Genomic DNA, 17351 nt, shown 5'->3' with positions numbered 1-17351 from the left:
AGGAAACAGCCTGGGGTTTCCGAGGAGCACTTCCATCGGCAGGGGCACAGCTGGGGAAGGGCAGGACGTCCCTGCGGAGCTGTGCCACACAGGCTGGCATGGTGGGAGGAACGGCACTCGGGGACAGGAAAACAGTAAAATCAGAGGTGAAAGGAGGAGGGGACACACACGAAGAGCACTCCAACATGTGGAGCTCAGAGAAAACCCTTGGAGGACGTCAGTGAAAGTATTAGAGCTCTTTATTAGTAAATAATTTAAAATTATTAGCACTGGACTGATTGAAAAACCTTCCAGCAGCTCAAGCTGGCATTCTAGAATGGGAACAGGGTGCAGTTTCCCCTGCCAGGGGTTCCTGAATGGGAATAGAGGGCAGTTCCCCCTGAAAGGTTCCTGAACAGGACGGGGGGCAGTCCCCCAGGACAGCTTTCACCCCTCAATCAGCAGCAATTTCACCTGAGAAATAATCACTCTGATCGTGACCAGGAGCAGAGTGGCTGAGGAGGAGCTGGGAGAGGCGTTGGTGGGGGAGCTGGAAAACTGGCTCCAGACTGTCCTGCCCTAAGGCCTGACCAGTGTGGCTTTTCCAGCTCCAGCTCCTTGCGATCCAGGCCCTCCGAGGGTCCAGGAGAGGGGTCCAAGAGACAGCTGTGCATGCACAGCTCCTCCAGTGCACTGGCACAAGGAAAGAATGGCGCTCGGGGGCTCCCGCAGCAGCTTGAACTGAAGTCTCTGTTAAGAAAACCTTTGTGTGCAGAACCAGTTTGCAGCTTGGCATTTGGGCACCGATCCCTTTGTCCTCCTGTCTCTTGTGGGTGCCGGCCTCGACTCCGCTTCCAGGATGAGCCATGAGCACCCTCTCCCCAGTGCTCCAGTCCTGTGTGGATTTGCTGCTGCAGAGCTGTTGGCCTCTTCCACAGCTCCCTGTCCTGGTCCATGCTGGGCACCACACCGGCTCCTCCTCCAGGTGCCTGTTGCTCTCTGGCCACTGGGAGCCAGCTCTGCTACTGGCCTTTCGCATCCAGCTGGGAACAGAAAGAGTACACGGCATTTGCCAGGGTGTTGGAAACCTCCCAGCTCTGCAGTGATGGACACCAATGTCCTACCACCCCAGCTGGGTTCTCTGGCTCTGCCACATTCCCATTGTCTGCATCCAGTGCCAGCATCCACCCATGGATCTCGGACAGATGCAAACCGGTGTTAGTGACCAATCAACATCCTCCCCAAAGGCTGATCATTCTCATTCCTCCCTATCCATGAGCTGGGGAAAGCAAGGACAGCCTGAATGCTGAAAAGTTATGTGAGGGGTGAGGGTGAGGGCGATTCCTCTGCTGCTATACAGGACTGTACTGGGTTAGTGGGATACAGGTGATGGGACTGTATTGGGTTAGTGGGATACAGCTGCAGGAGATTTCTTGGCTGCTCGCCTCCAGGTCCAGGAAATCCTGCCTGCCTCTGGAGGGCCTTTTCTGGTTTGGGATCCAACCAGAGGAAATCAGGACAAAGCCCTGCAGTAACCGAGTGGGTTGCTGCTTGAGAAAGCCCTGAAGTGCCCTCTCTCAGTGCAAAGCCTGGCCTTTTCCCTGCTCTCCCTGTTTCCTCTGAGGCTGCCACATCCATATCCTCCCCTTCTGCACCGCTGGAGCGCTCAGCAGTACGGTGCTCCAGTTCTGTACAACTTTGCTCTGAACCATCAGAGCCTGACTTTTCATGGAATCATGGAACCTTTTCGGTTGGAAGGGACCTCAAAGCCCACCCAGTCCCACCCCCTGCCATGGGTAGGGACACCTCCCACTGGATCAGAGGCTCCAAGCCCCATCCACCCTAGCCTTGAACCCCTGCAGGGATGGGACAGCCACCACTGCTCTGGGCAACCTGGGCCAGAGCTTCCTGCCACCACAGGAAACCATTTCTAGCTAAGATCTCATCTCCATCTCTCATCTCTTTCAGCTCAAAACTGTTCCCTCTCAGCCTGTCAGTGCACCCCTTTAACCTTTCTGCCCTCCCCTGTGGCCCTTTTCCCTGAGCACAGGCTGCAAGCACAGATGTGCTCCCCCTGGAATAACTCCAGTGCACGGAATGAAGAGGCTGAGGGAGGGAGATGGGACTCTGAGCCCCTTCCCACCTTTTCTTTCTCCTTCTGGATGAGCGTTTCCATCTCCGCAGTCCAACCCAGCAGCTCCACCAGCTTTTCAACACTGCTGATCACATCCCCAAGCTGGGCCACATCGTTGGAGCGCTGCTGCCAGGCAAAGGGGCCCACAAGGTCTCGGTTGATCAGGACGCGGGGGATGGAGCTGCGGACGGCTCCTGCCAGGCTGGCAAACGGCTCCACCTAAAGGAAGGCAACCCCAAGGGGCACAGAGCACCTGTCACCTCGCTGCGGCGGGAATGCACTGCACGTGGAACTTGGACCACTGGAACAGTTCTCCTGCCGCCCAGCTGTGAGCAGGGCGTGGATATCACCAGGGATCCAGTGGCCCTCCTGCAGGAAGCCGCAAAACCTCTCTCTCGGGGCAGGTGTCCACCTTCACCAGGAGCATATCTGGTTTTGGAGGGGCCCTCAGAGTGTAGGCACCCCACTTCTTACTCTGCCACCTCAAATTGTACGCCCATAACCCATCTCAGCTCCTCTAAGACCTCCCTCTCCTCCCAGTTCCCCTCAGGCCCTGTTCTCCATGTGCCTTTTTCTCCGTGTGAGCGGAACTTTCCCTCGGTCTCAGACCTCCAGGGATGTTCCGATGACGAAGAGCAGGTCAGCCATGGGGAAGTCAGTCAAGTGGAGCAAGAATCGCTGTGGGAGCTCCTCACCGAAGAACACAATGTCAGGCTTGACGAGCCCGGTGCAGACGGAGCAGCGAGGGACCTTGTCTGCCATGACGTCCCCCTGGAGCAAGAGCACCAACACCGCACATTATGGGGCAGCGAGGGACCCTGTCCGCCATGAATTCCCCTGGAGCAAGAGCACCAACACCGCTCATTACAGGACAGCACAAGAAGGGACAGAACCACACCACCTCCTTGGAGGAGCATCCAGCCCCAGGTCTGGTCTCTTCTAAAGAAAGCCCTAGGCCATGTGAGCACAGCGTTAGCCCCACAAGCATATTCTCCTCCGCACACTGACTTGTGTCTCAGTGCCCAACTGCAGCCACTCACCCGGAATTCCTCTCCTGGGAAATTCCTTCGGCAGACGGTACACGTGGCAGTGGCAAAGGTGCCGTGGGCTTCCACCAGTTTATCAGGAGGGATCCCAGCAACTGGAATACAGTGCATGGGAGAGGAGCAGCTCAGCGGGAGACGACTGGACCAGGAACTCCATGTTCCCTGGCCTACAGGAAAGCTAGGGAGGGCTCTTTCTCAGGGAGTGCAGGGATAGGACGAGGGGAACGGTTTTGAGCTGCAAGAGGGGAGATTGAGATGATATCTTAGGCAGAAATATTCTCCTAATATTGGAAGAATATTAGGGTGAGGAGGCCCTGGCCCAGAGCAGTGGTGGCTGCTCCCTGGAGGTGATCCCTGGAGGTGTCTAAGGCCAAGTTGGATGGGGCTCGGAGCCCCTGATCCAGTGGGAGGTGTCCCTGCCCATGGCAGGGGGTGGGACTGGATGGGCTTTGAGGTCCCTTCCAACCCATTCCATGATTTCTGTAGTTCTGCCTCCCATTCTCCTCACCCTCATCTCTTCCTGGCACTCTGTGCCTGAGGGATGGGGAAGGGTAACTCACCCCTCTCCAGTCCGTCAATGTTCTGGGTGTAGAGGCGCAGGAGCAGCCCCTTCTCGTGCAGGAGCCTCAGGAAGTAGTGGGCGTAGTTGGGTCTGTAGTTGCCGGGGTAGAGCTCCTTGGCCAAGGTGAAGAAGGGCTTGGGGTTAGAGAAGAAATAGGCCAGCTCAAAGATGGCCTCGGGGTAGGGGATGTCATACTGCTCCAGGTTGCTGTAGAGGCCGCTCCCCGGGGACCTGCAAAGAGAGGGGAGCGGGGCTGGAGTCGGGATGCAGGGAGAGAGGCCTCCACCCCACGGAGCAGAACAAAGGGGTCAGAGGAGCAGCAGGCACTGGTGTTGCCTGAGCTGAAGATCCAGGCCCTCCCAGCACTGAGAAAGCACAAATGGAAGCAGGGAGGCGTTACCTGAAATCTGGGATGCCGCTGGGCGTGCTGATCCCTGCGCCAGCCATCACCACCACTCGGCGACACTCCTTCTTCCGAATTAGCTCTGCCACATCCCGCAGGGAAAGCTTTTGCTTCCCACCATCTCCTCCCCACCGGCCCATTCCCAGAACAGCTCTGGCAGTAGCGGACAGCGAGAAGGACCGGGATCCTTGGCTCCTGCTGGGAATGGGGAGAAAACAGGACAGGTCAAGTATGGATAGTGGCTTTGGCTGGGAGCTGCTTAGTGGTAAGAGCCCCCCCCATGGATTCCACAGAGAGCTCTCCTTGCTCAGTGCTAGTACAAAATCCTGCTGAGAGCACTTTGAGGAATCCCTGGAGTGTTTTTCTCTGCCTCCCCCAAGGGCTCTGCCTGGAGAGAGCTCTGTGTGTAAATGGGAAATGTCTATGGGAGCCACAATCTGGCACAGCGCAGTCGGGGCTGGGAGCAGTCAGGATCATCTCCAGGAGCAGCTTCTCCCTAGATAATCACTGCTTGCTGGTCTGGGATGTTATGAACCACTCAGGGAAGGCGTAGGAATGTGGAGAGCCAAGGGAGAGCTGCTGGATCTCAGTATAGGAAGGAGATGGATCTGCTGGAGCGAGTCCAGAGGAGGCCATGGAGATGATGCAAGGGCTGGGGCAAGTCCCGTATGCGGCCAGGCTGAGGGAGTTAAGGTTGTTCAGCCTGGAGAAGAGAAGGCTGCGGGGAGACCTTAGAGCAGCTTCCAGTACTGAGAGGGGCTCTTGATCAGGGAGGGCAGGGATAGGATGAGGGGGAACAGTTTTGAGCTCAAAGAGGGCAGTCTGAGATGAGATCTTAGGCAGAAATGTTTTGCTGTTCAGGTGGGGAGGCCCTGGCCCAGGTTGCCCAGAGCAGTGGTGGCTGCCCCATCCCTGGAGGTGTCCAAGGCCAGGTTGGATGGGGCTTGGAGCCCCTGATCCAGTGGGAGGTGTCCCTGCCCATAGCAGGGGGTGGGACTGGATGGGCTCTGAGGTCCCTTCCAAGCCAAACGGTTCCATGATTCTATGAATGTGGTGAACCAAGGGAGCTCTGGATATCAGCACTCACCAAGGAGCAATGACCAAGCTGTAAGTGCTGACCCAGTCCCACAAGAACATGACTCTGTCCTTGCCCCACCAGGTTCCCAGGAGCTAGGCTCAACCTGGCCAACACAACACTGATTCCTCTGGTGATTTCTCTACTCCTCGAGCTCCCAGGCCATGGGGACTGCGCCCCATCCGCCTGTTCAGACTCGAGAGGTAATGTCCTCCGTCCCATGGTTTCACTGCAATCGTTGGTTTGTTCCCTCCAGTTGCACAGAGGCACAGTGAGCACCAATGGGCACACAAAGCCATGCAGCCCTACCTCCCCGCTCTGGAGTCGGCCATTCCTCCTCTGTTTGCAGGGCAAGGGGAGAGCCGGGCTGGGATCGCCGGGACCCCACTGCAGCCGCTGGGCCTGGGGCCGCGCTCCCACAGGCTCCTCCATGCTGTGGGAAAGCAGGGAATGGGCGTGTGTGGGGAGAACTGGGGGTCAGCAGCGCGGTGGTGGTGTCTCTCCCGCCCCTCCTCCCGCCTCAGGATCCACTCCTACCCCTCAGCACCCCCTCCTGCCACTTAGCTCCCCTCTCAGTGCCCTCTCCTGATTCTCTCCCCGCCGTTAGGGTCCAATGCTGCCCATCAGGGACCGCTCTTGCCCCTCTCCCGCCCCTCAGCCTCTGCTCAGGGCCCCCTCTTGCCCCTCAGCCCCCGCTCAGGACCCTCTTCCGCAGCTCAGGACCCCCTCCCTGCCCTGAGCCCCCGCTCAGGAACCTCTCCCGACCCTCAGGACCCCCTCAGCCCCCGCTCAGGGCTCCCACCCGCCGCCAGCAGCCGCTGCCCCGCGCTTCGCTCCATTGCCGGGCCCGGCCGCGCTCCCCGCCGCGGCTCTACCGTAACGCCCCGAGTAGCCGCGCCGTCTCCCTCCGCCCCCTGCCCAGCAGCGCCCCGACACCCTCCCCAACACCACTTGGGCTCATTTCGAGCGTTTTGTGTGCGGTGGAGGAGTGGGGGTCAGGCGGAGGGGGCGTTGCCATGGTAACCGTGCGGTGTTAGGGGCGGCGCCTCGCGGCATTACGGTACCCATAGTACCCCGCGCAGTGCTCCAGGAACTACTATACCCATAGTGCTGCGCGCGGCGCCTCGGGTAACTATTATACCCAGAGTGCACCGTGCGCTGCACCTCGCGGCGTTGCCGTACCCATAGTGCACCACGCGCAGCACCGGAAGTGAGCGTGCACTTCCGGCCGGTAGGGCCTGTGCAGCCGCCGCCACCGCCATGAAGGACGTGCCGGGGTTCCTGCAGCAGAGCCAGAGCGCGGGGCCGGGTCAGGCCGCCGTCTGGCACCGCCTGGAGGAGCTCTACAACAAGAAGTGAGGCGGGGCGGGACGCTGGTGCGGGAGCTTTGGGCTCCTGCACCCCCTGGAGCCGGGCCCCGCTCCCGGCCGCCTCTCCCCGGAGTCCCCGTGCCCTGCTGTAGGATCGCCCCGGTGCCCCTGGCCGTTTCGGCCTCGTGCCCCTCGGTGGGGCCGTGCCGCTGACCCCATGCTGCCGCCCCGGTGTCCCCGGCCGTTTCGGCCCTGTTGCCCCCTGACGTGGCTGCCCCGCTCCTGGTCGCCTCTCCCTGGTGCGCCTGGCGGTTGCAGCCCCGCTGCCCTCGATGTGGCTAGGCCGGCTACCGGACAAATCTCCCCAGCGTCCTCAGGTGCTGCTGTGGAGCCGCCCCACTATACCCGGCTGTTCTCTCCCGCTGCCCCCCAGCGGCTGTGCCCCTGCTTCTGTCCTACTGCCCTCTGCGGGATCCTGTCCCACTCCCAGCTGCTTTTCCCCGGTGCCCTTAGTGGCTTCCTGTCCCACAGCCCTCGGCCACCTCTCCTAGTGTATCCAGTGGTTGTAGTCTTGGTGCCCTCAGTGGGGCCCTGTCCTGCTGCCCCTTGGTGGAGCTGTGCTGTTCCATCTTCCCCTGGTGGGGCCGGCCCAGCTCCCCACCGCCTCTCTCCAGCGTGCCTGGGTGCTGCTGTGGGGCCAAGCCCCCCAGGCTACGTGTGGCTGAGTGGATGCTGGCGTGTCCTATTTCTTGGGACGGGTGGCTCTGAGCTCTCAGTATGGGAGTGGGTGGCTCCTGTGTCCTGTCAGTAGCTGGCAATCGTTTATCTGGTAGCTTCAGAAAGCAGAGAGCTGATTCTGGAGCTGTTTTCCCTAGAGTTACTTTGTCTTAGTGGTCTGAGGGATCTGTGGTGTTGGTTTTCCTTTCTGGCTTGTCTCCAGGTTGAGGCCATAAGCGTGGGATGCAGGACACGGCCAGAGCAGAGGAACTGGTGCAAAGCGTGAGCTCACCTGGTGCCCTTTTTGTATCTTTAGGCTCTGGCACCAGCTGACGCTGCAGGTGTTGGACTTTGTCCAGGACCCCTGCTTCGCCCAGGGAGATGGGCTCATCAAGGTGAGGAGGGGCTCATCGGGGCAAGAAGGGGCTTATCAAGATGATGCACTTGCTTCTTCCCAGGGGTTTGCTTTTCCCGTAGCAAGAACAGGTGATGGTGGTTTTGTACCAGTGAAAAACAAGTGGCCTGAGATTTGTCTCTGGAGAGTTGGGGTGGGAAGGGACCTCCCAACCGACCCACTTCCACCCCCTGCCATGGGCTGGGGCACCTCCCACTGGATCAGGGGCTCCAAGCCCCATCCAACCTGGCCTTGAACATCTCCAGGGATGGGCAGCCACTGCTTCTCAGGGCAACCTGAGAAGGTTTCTGCGCTCACTGTGGATGCGTGGGGCTTGGTTGGTGCCTGAGAATCCAGCTGAAATCAAATGCATCCCTTTTGGAAACCTCAAATTAATTCTTTCATTTTCACTGCGGTGGTTTTGGGAGAGGGTGTAGGGGGGGCTTTTTTTTCTCCCTTTTGTAACACTTGTTTCTATCTACAAGCTTGGGCTGGACCATCAGGTGTTTAGGGACACTCTGAGGGGTTTGGCCAGGTGTCCAAAGCTCCTGCCCTTTGTGAGAGGTTACTGTGTGCTCAGTTGAGTTGCCTATTGGCTCTGCGATGCAAGCAGTTATGCTCCCTCTCCATTAGGTCTTTAGGAGAGAATTGGGTTCCCCAGGTGAGAATTCTTTCCATGGCAGAGCCTTGGGTCCCTGGGGCAGATTCTTCTCCAACTGCATGCAGGCAGAAAGCTGGGAGCCGCAGAGCTGTGCTTATTGCCCAGTGCTGCCTGGAGATGCGTGCTGGGCTGGCCCCTCACAGCGGGTGTTGTGGTACCACCTAGCTTCCGATTATCTCAAATGCCTCCCTGCAGGTGGAAGGAATCTGCAGGGACTGGATTATGTGAAATGAGGGATATGGGGTCTGGGGTCCTGTACAGTGTAGATCTGTCTGCGTGGGATGCCCACGATTCTGGGATTGGGATAGAGTGAAACGCATGTGGTGGCTGAACTGGACTCTCGTTTGCCCTGACTGTCTGTCTCTGTGCCCGCAGCTTTATGAGAACTTCATCAGCGAGTTTGAGCACAGGTGAGGGCGTTCTGGGGGAGTCTGGGCCCTGTGGGGGGCCCAGGCTGTTCTGACGAGGGGTTGTGTTGCAGGGTGAACCCCCTGTCGCTGGTGGAGATCATCCTGCATGTCGTCAGGCAGATGACAGGTATGTGGCCTTACCCTTAATTAGCGCTTTTAGCTGGGACCTGGTGAATGGTGACGGCCTGATCCGCGCTGTCCTGCTCCGGTCCTGCTGGGTTATTGGAACGGGAAACAGTGACTTAGAGCTTCAGTAACGACTATGATGTAGAGTGGCAGCTTTGCTGCTGCGTGGAGAACCAGCCAGAGGCAGAAAGGTGTATCCATTCCAAAGGAGTTGGGGCAAAGCTAGGGCTAATTGAACAAACTGCGAGATTTTGAATACAGCAAACCTTTTTTTCTGTCCTGTGCTGATTCTCATGATTCCCACCCGGGGGGATTTCCAAGATGACTTCTTCAAATGAACTGTCTCCAGTTCAGGCTTTCAGAGAATCATAGAATGGTTTGGGTTGGAAGGGATGTCAAAGCCCACCCAGTTTCACCCCCTGCCATGGGTAGGGACACCTCCCACTGGATCAGGGACTCCAAGCCCCATCCAACCTGGCCTTGAACACCTCCAGGGATGGGGCAGCCACGACCTCTCTTCTTCTTTACCCAATTCCTTTCAAATCACTTGTTGGCCCCTTTCTTCAGTGACCCTTTTCCAAAGTAAATGAAATAAAACAGAGCAGCAGATCAGGACTGATACTTGATAATGACATTGTAAGGTGGAAATAGGCAAGGAACAACCTATGGCTGCACTGCAGTTTCTGCTGCTCTATATCCAAGCAAGATAAATTCAAAGTGGGACAAAAGCTACTGGAATAACTGGGAAAAGGCAGCAGCACCTTTTGAACGCTGAGGAAAAAAGTGTTCTGGTCTTTGTGAATCCAGCAAAGGGATTTTTCTCTAGGCTGAGATTTGGCTCCATGGCAATTCCTGACATTGCTGCTGGTTTTTTACCTCTCCAGATCCCAATGTGGCCCTTACTTTTCTGGAAAAGACTCGAGAAAAGGTATGTTTGAAGTTGCCTTTTTTTGATAGCCTGCCAGTAGGAATCGTTTTGAACGTGAGCACATATCATAGAATCCTGGAATGGTTTAGGTTGGAAAGGACCTCACAGCCCATCCAGTCGCACCCCCTGCCATCGGCAGGGACACCTCCCACTGGATCAGGGGCTCCAAGCCACATCCAACCTGGCCTTGGACACCTCCAGGGATGGGGCAGCCACCCCTGCTCTGGGAAACCTGGGCCAGGGCCTCCCCACCCTCACAGGAAATATTTCTCTGTCAGATTTTGTTTCTTTCAGCTCAAAACTGTTCCCCTTGTCCTATCCCTACACTCCCAACTGAGGAGGTGGCTCCGTGTGTGTGTAAACTTGCACTGCAGCATGCCTCCCTCTTTTCCCAGTGAACAGCTCAGTGCAGGAACATGTTAAATGGGCTACAGACATCACATTCTGGGCACTGGGAGCCTGCCTGGCAATGCTGTCTCGATGCGTGTGTCTGTAACTGCAGGTCAAGAGCAGCGATGAAGCCGTCATCCTGTGCAAAACAGCCATTGGGGCGCTCAAGCTGAACATCGGGGACCTGCAAGTCACCAAGGTGAGGCCGTGCCGGGGTGGACATTCAGATCCTTTGGGGCACCATGATGCGCTCAGTGGTCACCACAGCATGAATGTGTTTGTGCCTCAGTTTGGGATGAGGAGAAGATGAATCAGCAGCTCCTGGGGTTTCCACGAGGAGCTGCGGCTCTGCTTTACATCCTAGAGGCTGTGAAAACACGTGTGTGGTACTCAGGGTCGAGTCTCTGAAGCGTCAGTGAGGCTCTGATGTGTGGCCTGTGCAGGGCTGGTGCTCTTTGCGGACCACAGCTGATCACTGCAGCTGTTGGCATTCCCAGAGGAGAGGGGAAATGCCTGGATATATTCCAGTAGCCCACTTACAATGCTGGAATTCAGCAGCATCAGTGCTGCTGATGGTGGCTGAACCAGGGCAGCTTTTCTTCTGCCAAGCACCTTGGCTTTTTATTTCCTGGCTTCTTTTAGATCTGGATCTCAAAGCTCATTTTTTTTCATGCCGTGTGGCTTTATGTCTTAGAGCCAGTGTGTGGTCTGATGGTTTTGGGGGTCCTGTGTAATATGGCTGCAGGGTCGATTTTGGGAGGCTTAGGGGCCATTTTTTTTACCCTTAGCTACTTTGTGAAGGCAGAATCATAGAACCATTGATGTTGGAAAAGCCCTCACAGTTCGAGTCCAACTGCCAGCCCAGCCCCACCGTACTGACTAAACTATGTCCCCAAATGCCACAGCCACCTGGCTTTTGAGCCCCTTTAGGGTTGGGGACTTTGCCACTGCCCTGGGCAGCCTCTGCTAGGGCTTCACCACTCCTTCGGTAAAGGAATTATTCCTAATATCCAGTATAATCCTCTCCTGGCACAACTTCCCCTCTCATCCTATTGCTTGTTTCTTGGGAGAAGAACCCAGCACCTGCCTCACCACAACCTCCTTTCCAGGAGCTGTAGAGAGTGATGAGGTCTCCCCTCAGCCTCCTCTTCTCCAGACTAAACAGCCCCAGGGCCCTGTGCTGCCTCTCACAACCCCTGTTCTCCAGCCCCTTCCCCAGCTCCGTTCCCCTTCTCTGGATGTGCTCCAGCCCCTTAATGTCCTTCTTGGGGTTAGAGGCCCAAAACTGAACCCAGGATTCAAGGTGTGGCCTCCCCAGTGCCAAGTCCTGGGAGGCGATCCCTTCGCTGCTCCTGCTAGTCACACAATGGCTGATCCAAGCCAGGAGATGGCCTTCTTGGCCACCTGGGCATACTGTTTTGCTCTTGTTCTGGTTTTAATGCAGTGGTGGTGGCTTTGGCCATGGTCTCATCTGCCTCCCTGCAGAGCGAGTGTTACCTCTTCCACCTTCTGGTGGTAAGTGGGAAGGCTTGGAGCGCAGGTGTGTTAGAGCTGTGCCTCCACTTGCAACAGATGAGTTTCATGCTCCTCTAGGAGACCATTGAGGAGGTTGAGGAGATGCTGAACAACCTCCCTGGGGTGACTTCGGTCCACAGCCGCTTCTACGACCTCTCCAGCAAGTACTACCAGACGATTGGGAACCACGCCTCCTACTATAAGGATGCGCTGCGGTTTCTGGGATGCATCGATGTGAAAGATCTACCAGGTAACTCCTCTTTGCCAAGCACAGGCGTTCTCCATGTTGTTTGGGATCTGGTGTAGTTGGGCCAGGATCCAGCTAGGAAGAAGAGGAGCCTGCGAGGGGAATTGCTGAGTTGCGTTCAGCTCCTAAGCTGCGTTGAGGTGATGGGAGGGAGCAGTGCCCCCCACCAGAAGAGATGGTTTGTTCCAGTTCCCAAGCCTTCACTACAGGCTCACCACTTGGCCCCTTTGTGCTGCTGCTGTCGGTGTAGACATCTGAATTTCAGACTGAGAAGTGGGCTGGGAATGATTTAATATGGGCAGGGAGAGGAGGGTGAGGCATGAGTTGATGTGGCTTAGGCTGCTGCTTCATCCAAATTATTTTTGTTGATTTGGGGTTTTTTTTGTGTGCTTTGGGGGTATTTTTAATGTATTTACTTGTTTATTTCAGTCTCGGAGCAGCAGGAGAGAGCCTTTACCCTGGGACTGGCTGGGCTTCTGGGAGAGGGTGTTTATAACTTTGGGGAGCTGGTAAGTTAATGCTCCATTTGCTTGTGGAGTACCAGGACTTGATTTTGCCCCATTAACTCTGCCCTGCCTGGTTTCTGCAGCTGATGCATCCTGTCCTGGAGTCCCTGAGGAACACGGAACAGCAGTGGCTGATCGACACCCTCTACGCCTTCAACAGTGGCAATGTGGAGACGTTCCAGTCTCTGAAGTCAGCATGGGGTCAGCAGGTGAGCAGAGTCGCTGTGTTGCGTAAGGCCCAGGCTTCAGATTTACAGAGGACTCGGGTTCTGTGGGCTTTTGCTTTAAGAACTGCTGGCTCTGACGTGTTGGTGTGACTGTAAGTGGAACACAGGAAAGGTTTGTTTTATTGTGATACATAGCATCTGGTTTCTTTTGGCTTCCTCTGTCTGGTTGATGGAAAGCAGTAAAGAGAAATCCAAGGGGAAAGCAAACAATGACACCGTGCAGTCCTGTGCAGGGAGATAATGCCTGCTTTAGTGTCCATCATGCCATTCACTCCAGTGCTGAACCGCTTCCAGTGTGGAATAGTGGCTCTCCCTTTTTGTTCTGAGAAGTTTGGGGAAAAGCTGCAACGTTTGATAAAGGATTGCCCGCCTGTGTTTAATTGTTCAGTTGTTATGGATTGCTTTATGGATCCATTAAGGGTAGCAGGAGGGTTGAGATGCCTCCTGCCTCCACGGCTCGCTCCTGCGTGCAGACTGCTGCTCTTCCCTGTGGGAAAGCAAAAGCAATCATGGACTTATCTGTTCCGTTTGATCCTCTCACAGCTGGACCTCGCTGCAAACGAAGCGCTCCTGCTGCAGAAGATCCAGCTGTTGTGTCTGATGGAGGTGAGCCCAGAGCGACGTGCTGGGTGTGGGGAATGATGAGGGACTCCAACAGGACTGTTAAATATCCCGTTCTCTGGGTGTGCTCATCCCCTCTGCTCACTGAAACCAGGGGGTGTCAGTTGCCACCTGTAAATTTTGCCTCTGGGTGGTGCCAAACGGCACAGGCTGCTTGGAGAATGGCTGGGGACATGCTGTGAGTTTATCCTTCCAGGATTGAGCTCCTTCAAAATGATACTTGGCGGGAATGGGGGCCGGGGCGGGGAGACGGGGGAGCAGCAGAGCAAGCACTGTCTTGAGGATGGAGTACGAAACAGAACCCTTACAGGATATTCTGGTGTAATGCAGATTTCTAAAGCACAGTTAAAATCTTGGTTTCCTCAGGACCGAAAACCCTGGCCTTGATAGGAAACCACAAACGTTTAAATTTTCTTTCCTGTCGCTTGCAGGTTTCAGAATTGCAGAATGGTTTGGGTTGGGAGGGACCTTTACAGGTCATCCAGTTCAGCTTCTTCACTCTCACTGCAAAACATTTCTCCCTAAGATCTCATCTCCATCTTCCCTCTTTCAGCTCAAAAGTGTTCCCCTTCCTCCTCTTCCTGCACTCCCTGATCCAGAGCCCCTCCGCAGCTTTTCTGGAGTCCCTTTCAGTCCTGGAAGCTGTTCTAAGGTCTCCCCACAGCCTTCTCTTCTCCAGGCTGAAAAACCCCAACTGCTCAGACAGGGTGTGCTCTAGCCCTTGGATTGCCTCCGTGGCCTCCTCTGGAGCCACTTTGGCTCTGTTGTTACCAGATCCTGGTGCATAAACCCCTGTGGCCCTGGCAGGTTTTCAAACACTTAAATACCGAGTTGTCTGCAGTGTAACGTGTGTATTTGCCTGGGTACCGCTGCATGCGTATCTTCATGGAAGGATCCATTCCAGTTTCAGTGTTCCACTGTGAGCGAGCTTTACCCCACCCATAGGCACCATGTTCCCTCAGGGATCTGATACACTGAGACTTATCAACAAGGATTCCTCTGCTTCCTGTGGAGGTTTAAGTTGTTGTCTAGGAATCTGTTGCTCGTAGCAATAAGGACCGTGTGAGGGGTGCCACGCTGCTCCTTTCTGCTGATATAAACACATATTTGAAGTATTCTGATGAAATATGTGAACTGCAGCTGCTGCTGGAGTTTGAGAGCTCAGCAGGGCAGCACGAGAGGAGCTGTGGGGAGAATTCAAACCGTGTGAGGTTGATTTTGGGGTTTTTTTTGTTTGTTTGCCTGGTTTCAGATGACTTTCACCCGGCCGGCCAACCACCGACAGCTCACGTTCGAAGAGATCGCCAAGAGTGCCAAAGTCACTGTAAACGAGGTGAGTTCGGAATCAGAAAAATGTGTTGATGTCTAAGTCATGAAGGTCCAAAAATGCCTGGATAGACCCACTCCCAGAGGTGAACCCCAAGCAGGAATGTTTCCCCTGTTCCTCTAATTTTGGAAATCTTCATTTCTCAAAGAGTAGTTGACTGCTCACTGCTCCTCTGTTGTGGTAGGTAGACATTTGAAGATGCTTAGCCATGTTCTGAAGTTGGAAGAGAACCCAGTAGCTCATCTGTTTCCTCCTGCTCTGGAATGCTGTTACACAGGGCCCTCCTGAGCTGACTGGAGTATTTCCAGCGAGTGGAAGCATCGCTGGTGTTTATTTTTTCTCACAGTGAAGAATTTCCCTCTGTTATCCAGATGGAATCTGGGCTGAAGCAAATCCTGCCTGTAGTCTCTTGTCCTTCAACCATGCGTTCTTGTGAAACCAGTGCCACTTCCGAGTTACCTTGCATCTTTGCGAAAGCAGTGCCTCTTCCCTTTTGAGTTGCCAAATTCTAGGAGAGAGAAGGCTGTGATGAGGTGTCCCCAGCTGCCTCTTACCTGCGCTGAACAAATAACATCACTTTACACTACCCAGCTCTCAGCCTCCTGATCCTGACCCCTTGCAAGGCTCTAGTTTTGACCTCTCCCTACCAGTTTCGTGTCATCTGTGGAATTATCATCCAGCTGGCTTAAAGATGATTAGAGATGATTAAACGGTGTCAGCCTTAAGGAGTGCTGTTCGTGACCAGCTGCAAAGTTCAGCTCCAAGCCACTAACCGCTACCTCTGGAGCTGGGTAGATGAGCTGATTTTCCACTCCTCTTGTGGTCCTTCTGTCTCGTCTTGTCAACAAGGATGTGGTAGAAGATCTTGCCGAGTGTTTCGGTAAAGGAAAGGAACAGGGTGCTTACAGAGCTCCCTTAGACCACAGAGCAAGTTAGTTGCTTTAAAATGTCAGTCATTGCTCTAGCACGTCTTGCTCGTGGTAAATCCATGTTGACTTCTTCAAATTAACCATTTGTTCCTGGGATTTCAGAGAAAAGAAAAATCAGCTCTTTGGGAGGAGAAATCCCCCTGTGTATTTAGATGTTGAGTCTCCAGGCAATGTTTCAGCCTGAAAGAGGACGGGTGAGAAGCTGCAGCTGCTCCTTTCGTTGTTGTGTGTGCTCAACAAGCTCATCCTGTTGAAAGGCTTTGTTTACCCTGGGAGGAAGCTGGGCAATGCTCATAATTTCTGTGCATTGTTTTGTTGCTGTAGGTGGAGCTGCTGGTGATGAAGGCTCTCTCAGTGGGCCTGGTGAAAGGCAGCATCGATGAAGTCGATAAGCGAGTGCACATGACGTGGGTGCAGCCACGCGTGCTGGATTTACAGCAGGTAACGGCCAACTTGAAGTTTTTCTCTTGCATGAGGTGGCCTGGAAGTTAAATGAGAGCTGTGGAGGGTCATTGACGGTCTGAGCACCCATCTCCCTGAAGATGCTTTGAGGAAGCTTATCAACCCTTCCTCATCTTCGGACATTGCCGCTTGCAGCTCTTGCTGGGGGTGTGTCGTGCGTTTTCTGTCCATATTTTGCAGTAAGCAGTTAGAAACCTGTTGGGAAGTGGAACAGGGTGTTGGTGGCGTGTCCCAGAGCCGTGCCAGCACCCATCAAACAGGAGCTTTGTGGCTGCGATTGCCACGAGGCCAGTGTCTGCAACCCTGAATGAGTGAAAGGGAGTCTCAGAGTTTCTGGGCTGTAGGCCAAATTCTCCTGGGAAGACAAGAGTTCAGGGTGGAGCTTCCCCAGTTCATCCTCCCAACATTTTAGGAGAGTCTGTAGGTGCCTTTACCTTTAAAAAAACCCATACTGGAATAGTGGCTGCAAACAATTCCTTTTGTGCACCTCAGTTTAACTTCCATCCTTGCTGTTTTGGTGGTAAAAGATGTGAAGCAATGCCTTTCTGGGATATGTGGGATTTGGGATCTCTGTTCGTAAGGCTGGATGTCGGTGTTTCCAGGAGGCACTGGAGTCACTGTGGGCTTGCCTTGCAGATTAAGGGGATGAAGGACCGCCTGGAGTTCTGGTGCACGGATGTGAGGAGCATGGAGATGCTGGTGGAGCACCAAGCCCATGACATCCTGACATAGAGGACCTGGCGCTGCCCCTGGCGAGTGACTCCTGCTGCTGTGGAGGCCGGCAGCGCTCCGACCGCTGGCTCTGTGCTGAACTATGGGGGTGGGTGGGCAGAGGGGGGGGAGCCGCTTCCCGGTGCTTGTCCGGAGGGGTGAGTGGCCTTTTGTGTGTGACCCTTTGGTGCTTGGAGTCAAGACTTGCCTCTGTGCCGACGCTGGCGGCACTGACACGCAAGTTCCTGTCCTGTGCTCATGAGAGGAGGATGAGGGCTCTGCGGTGGCTGCGTTATGGATCTCGCTATTGAGTGGCTGTGGGAGGGTGTGGTGCAGGTGGCGTTTGCAGGTGAAGGGCCAGCAGAGGCGGCTGTGACAACCTGCCAGGGTGGTGCCTGATCCCTGTGTGGTGCTGGCCTGTGGAGCGCGTGGCCTTTCCTGGCAGCCTCTCACCAAAGGCAGCGTTCCCAAAATCCCCTCTCTCCTTTTGCCTCATTCTCCACTGCCCCTGCTCTGTGTCTGCAGCAGAAGAGAGTGTTTACTCCATTTTTCCAGGGTTGCCGCTTGATGAATGGGGTTTGGATGCGTTTGGGGTGGATTTCTCTTAGGAACACGTGCTGAAGCGAGGTGCAGCAGCGTTGCCGGAATAAACTTCTCTGCCTTCCCTTTCC

General features: G+C 55.2%; 2 protein-coding genes across 9 annotated transcripts; one reads left to right on the top strand and one right to left on the bottom strand.

Moving 5' to 3' along the window:
* Nucleotides 1-234: 234 nt before the first annotated feature.
* On the bottom strand, nt 235-6150 carry SIRT3 (sirtuin 3). Of its 8 annotated transcripts, none has more exons than XM_054067807.1 (9): nt 6002-6149; nt 5509-5632; nt 4122-4322; nt 3917-3952; nt 3720-3834; nt 3154-3254; nt 2723-2884; nt 2123-2332; nt 868-1022 (listed from the first exon to the last, which is right to left on the bottom strand). In XM_054067807.1, exons 2-9 carry the CDS (start codon nt 5629-5631, stop codon nt 1002-1004), a joined length of 969 nt encoding a protein of 322 aa, XP_053923782.1. In that variant the 5' UTR covers nt 5632; nt 6002-6149; the 3' UTR covers nt 868-1001. The 8 variants fall into 8 exon arrangements, 7 of the variants coding, with proteins under 7 accessions (XP_053923785.1, XP_053923782.1, XP_053923783.1 ...); XM_054067808.1 differs by having other exon boundaries at nt 4122-4319; XM_054067805.1 differs by having other exon boundaries at nt 3720-3952.
* Nucleotides 6151-6395: 245 nt separating this feature from the next.
* PSMD13 (proteasome 26S subunit, non-ATPase 13) lies at nt 6396-17312 on the top strand. Its single transcript, XM_054067621.1, has 13 exons — nt 6396-6554; nt 7543-7621; nt 8657-8691; nt 8763-8818; nt 9702-9745; nt 10248-10334; nt 11729-11900; nt 12327-12406; nt 12487-12612; nt 13174-13236; nt 14504-14584; nt 15832-15948; nt 16606-17312. Exons 1-13 carry the CDS (start codon nt 6460-6462, stop codon nt 16699-16701), a joined length of 1131 nt encoding a protein of 376 aa, XP_053923596.1. The 5' UTR covers nt 6396-6459; the 3' UTR covers nt 16702-17312.
* Nucleotides 17313-17351: the final 39 nt, after the last annotated feature.

The sequence above is a fragment of the Cuculus canorus genome, chromosome 5 (genome assembly GCF_017976375.1).
Source record: "Cuculus canorus isolate bCucCan1 chromosome 5, bCucCan1.pri, whole genome shotgun sequence".
NCBI lineage: Eukaryota > Metazoa > Chordata > Aves > Cuculiformes > Cuculidae > Cuculus > Cuculus canorus.
The sequence above is the reverse complement of the archived record's forward strand: the minus strand, read 5'-3'. Positions and strand labels throughout refer to the sequence as shown.

Excerpts from the sequence above, each read along its gene's own strand:
- SIRT3 (XM_054067805.1), bottom strand. The coding sequence starts at position 6,038 with ATGGAGCGAAGCGCGGGGCAGCGGCTGCTGGCGGCGG. Across the intron at positions 3,953-4,121 it reads AGCGGCATCCCAGATTTCAG|GTCCCCGGGGAGCGGCCTCT; the intron begins GTAACGCCTCCC and ends CTCTCTTTGCAG. Across the intron at positions 3,255-3,719 it reads CATTGACGGACTGGAGAGGG|TTGCTGGGATCCCTCCTGAT; the intron begins GTGAGTTACCCT and ends ACTGTATTCCAG.
- PSMD13 (XM_054067621.1), top strand. The coding sequence starts at position 6,460 with ATGAAGGACGTGCCGGGGTTCCTGCAGCAGAGCCAGAGCGCGGGGCCG. Across the intron at positions 7,622-8,656 it reads AGGGAGATGGGCTCATCAAG|CTTTATGAGAACTTCATCAG; the intron begins GTGAGGAGGGGC and ends CTGTGCCCGCAG. Across the intron at positions 12,407-12,486 it reads TTTATAACTTTGGGGAGCTG|CTGATGCATCCTGTCCTGGA; the intron begins GTAAGTTAATGC and ends TGGTTTCTGCAG.